Source organism: Pyxicephalus adspersus, chromosome 6 (genome assembly GCF_032062135.1).
Source record: "Pyxicephalus adspersus chromosome 6, UCB_Pads_2.0, whole genome shotgun sequence".
Lineage (NCBI taxonomy): Eukaryota > Metazoa > Chordata > Amphibia > Anura > Pyxicephalidae > Pyxicephalus > Pyxicephalus adspersus.
Genome location: NC_092863.1, coordinates 106,076,987 through 106,080,497, shown reverse-complemented (window position 1 = coordinate 106,080,497; position 3,511 = coordinate 106,076,987). Strand labels below are relative to the sequence as shown.

Sequence of the window (3,511 nt, the reverse complement as noted above, 5' to 3'; positions counted from 1 at the left end):
CATTGTACAGCGGACGGTCAGAGACTGCACACATTGTACAGCGGACGGTCAGAGACTGCACACATTGTACAGCGGACGGTCAGAGACTGCACACATAGTACAGCGGACGGTCAGAGACTGCACACATTGTACAGGAGACGGTCAGAGACTGTGGAGTTACTGGAACAGATAGTCAGAGACTAAGAACATATTACAGGAGATGGTCAGATACTGCATACTAAATATAAGAAACCATAAGTGACTGACTTATTAGACAACATGGTCAGAGATTGACATTGTCATTTCTATGATCATGATTCCATACTGAGCACAAGCTGCAGAAGATGGATATATGTGACATGAGACTGTTACAGCCCATACATATTTAGAAATTAATGCTTCTACAATCAGTCCTCATGAAGTTATTATCTCGGGCTATGTAACCGGTCTTATAATACACGAATGCTGGTCTGTAGAAATGAAGAGAACTGTAGTAGCTCTCATCAGATCCTGAGATCACCTCGCTGCGATGGCAGATAAATATTAATCGATAAACAACAGGGGAGCTCAGTGATCCCCTCATTGGTATTCCATCCCCTCCTCTGTCTTGTTTGGCCAGCTTTGTGATTTAATTGCACCACTTTGTGGGTAGATGAATTTTATTGATTTTTGCGTTTTTATTCAGATAAATATTACCAGCTGGGATGGAAACATTCATTAAGCAGAATGCAGTGATATGAAGGCTATTAATGGGTCCTGAAATTTCTAAAGGTGGCTGAAGATCATTTTTGGGTTGTTCGGGGTGATGTTAGGAGCGCGACTATCCTGGGGCAGCAAGGCTTCAGCCAATTACATTAAAGGATCAGTTTTTGCAGGTTTTTCATGGGTCTGTATACCTGCTGTGCCCATTATGAAGGGTTCCCAGGTCTCTATACCTGCTGTGTCCATTATGAGGGGTTCCCAGGTCTCCATACCTGCTGTGCCCATTGTAAGGGGTTCCCAGGTCCCCATACCTGCTGTGCCCATTGTAAGGGGTTCCCAGGTCCCCATACCTGCTGTGCCCAATATGAGGGGTTCCCAGGTCTCCATACCTGCTGTGCTCATTATGAGGCGTTGCCAGGTTTTTTCACCTGCTGTATATATTACATTATATTATTTTGTTAATATATTATTTTATTTTTTCTTATTATATGAGGAGAAGTTTTTTTTTCATACTCTGTGTTATTGTCCAGTCATGGGGACAACATTGGGGGTTCTATCAGGATGATAGCCCCAGCATCCGGTCTTGGCACATAATATGACTGAGCGTTACTGCCAGGACACCGCAGTCCTCTCCTCCTCTCCACATGTGTCTGACTTCTGATCTTCCTTTTCAGGTGAAATGGCAGAAAGACGACCTGGACAAGAATCTGAATTTCTTCTCTATCTCTTCTGATGGGAGAGTTGTGTCCTGGACATTAATAAAGGTACAAAGATTTACAAATCGTAATTTAAACATTTGTTCCGAATATTATTGATAGCATTTTACCGCCTATATTAGCAGCTACTTCAGTCCATAGAATTAATAGGAGTTTCTTGATGGCAGGCAATAATAGTTGTGGATAGTTTTTAAAAGAAACCCCACGTGTTTTATTTCATGTATGAATGGTGGACAACTCAGTAATGAGGAAATGAAACAGAAAAAAAGACACAAAGATACTTAATGCTCAAATTCCAGCAAGTAGTTGCATATACACAATTTGGCATATGTTTTATCCTAAATACGTACAGTATTTATATTTTGCCAGTCTGGCAGGAAAGAAGACCGTTTTTTCTGCACCCTTTAGTAACATTTGCAGAGTCTTGTCCCTCCCCCAGCCTGTGATTGGACAGTCGACTGACGAGTACCAATCTCTGTCATTCTGTTCTCTTCTTCTATCAACATGTTCAATGTTAGCACATGAGCACTAAAAGCACAGCTGAGTGGCTGCTTGTGCTGCTTATTCCTTTCTGAGCTCCTATATTTAGAGACTAAAACCAGGCCAATTGAGGAACTGAACCAATAGTTTAATTATAGAGCTGGATAAATGTGTATATGGTACATGGAACAATATGGGCCGTACATTATGGGCTGTATACTCCATATTAGTTTTTGATGTTGAAGATTTTTTTTATAACCACATTTGGCTACAATATGGTCAGCAGTCCATGAGTTCTGTAGGGGGGGGGGGGGGGGCTATAGCAGGCTTCAATCATTTTCATTGATATTATTTAACTGGACTGGTTTGGGGGGAGGGGTAGGGGGGGGGGGGGTGTACAAAAAACAGTTCCATTAAAGAGTAACCAATATGTCCTGTGCCTGCAGAATGAGTTGGTTCACACAGACGTCATCCGACTATCGGTGGTGGAATCTGAGGAGAGCAAGGTGGAGGGGTTCCAGCTGCAGACAAATGGTAAGGGACCTCAGTTCTGTACTAATTACCATGACTGGGAAACTCATTGTGTCATTAGCAGTGTGTCAGCAGCTGGACGCTGAGCTCCTATACTACTACACTTCTCATTACGCTGTATATTACTTGTGTACTACTAGTCACCACCCACATACTGCTTGTTACTACGTACTGCCTGCGTACTGCACACGTGTGTGAATACCGCAGAAATGAGATGATTGAGTCAGGCTGGGGAAGGATCTCTCATGTCTGGGGGCCTAATTCCCAAAGCTATAGCACTGTGATAAAATGATTTTCAGTTGAACTCCATGTTCATGTTTTGTAACTCACAGTCCCAAAGTCACATGAATAAAATTGGCTATAAAGGGTTATGTAGTACACACCTGGGATATTCAGCTATGGGGGGGGGGGGGGTTCAGTACATACCTGTCATATTCAGCTATGTGGGGGTTGTGTAGTACATACATGTGATATACAGGATTGTGTAGTGATATACATGTGATATACAGTTATGGGGGCAATGTGTAGTACATATCTGTCATAGTCAGCTATGGAGGGTTGTGTAGTACATACTTGTGATATACAGCTATAAGGGGTTGTGTAGTACATACCTGTCATATTCAGCTATGGGGGGTTGTGTAGTACATACCTGTTATAATTAGCTATGGGGGGGTTGTGTAGTATACATGTGATATACAGTTCTGGGGGTGTTGTGTAGTACATACCTGGCATATTCAGCTATGGGTGGGTTGTGTAGTATTGTAGTGTGTATGTTAGGCATTTTCTGTTTCCGTCACACAGAGTTTGGGTAGATTGTTCTAAGCTAATGGTCTCTTGGAGGGTCGGATTGTCTCTGGCATTATCTGTTGTCACAGACTGCTAACAGCTCTAATTATCTGCAATTTGCTAATTAACTGCTAATCCCATCGCCCAATTACACAACAGCACTGAGCTCTCCTCTGTCATGCCCGGGGTCCTTGTCAGTCCATCATATAACACAGTGAGGGGATTAGCCGGCCTGTCCTTACCCTGTGTCCTGCATTTCCATCATTTATCTATCTTAAAATGCAATAAATGTTAGAAACGAGATGTATTTCTGTCAT

At 42.5% G+C, this 3,511-nt stretch overlaps 1 protein-coding gene across 1 annotated transcript in view; it reads left to right on the top strand.

Moving 5' to 3' along the window:
- The window catches only part of DNAI1 (dynein axonemal intermediate chain 1), a 79,962-nt gene that overhangs the window by 23,946 nt on the left and 52,505 nt on the right, over positions 1-3,511 (top strand). The window contains exons 15-16 of the mRNA XM_072413990.1: positions 1,356-1,445; positions 2,324-2,411. Of these exons, the coding sequence (XP_072270091.1) occupies positions 1,356-1,445; positions 2,324-2,411 (178 nt within the window). The remainder of the gene's footprint in view (positions 1-1,355; positions 1,446-2,323; positions 2,412-3,511) is intronic.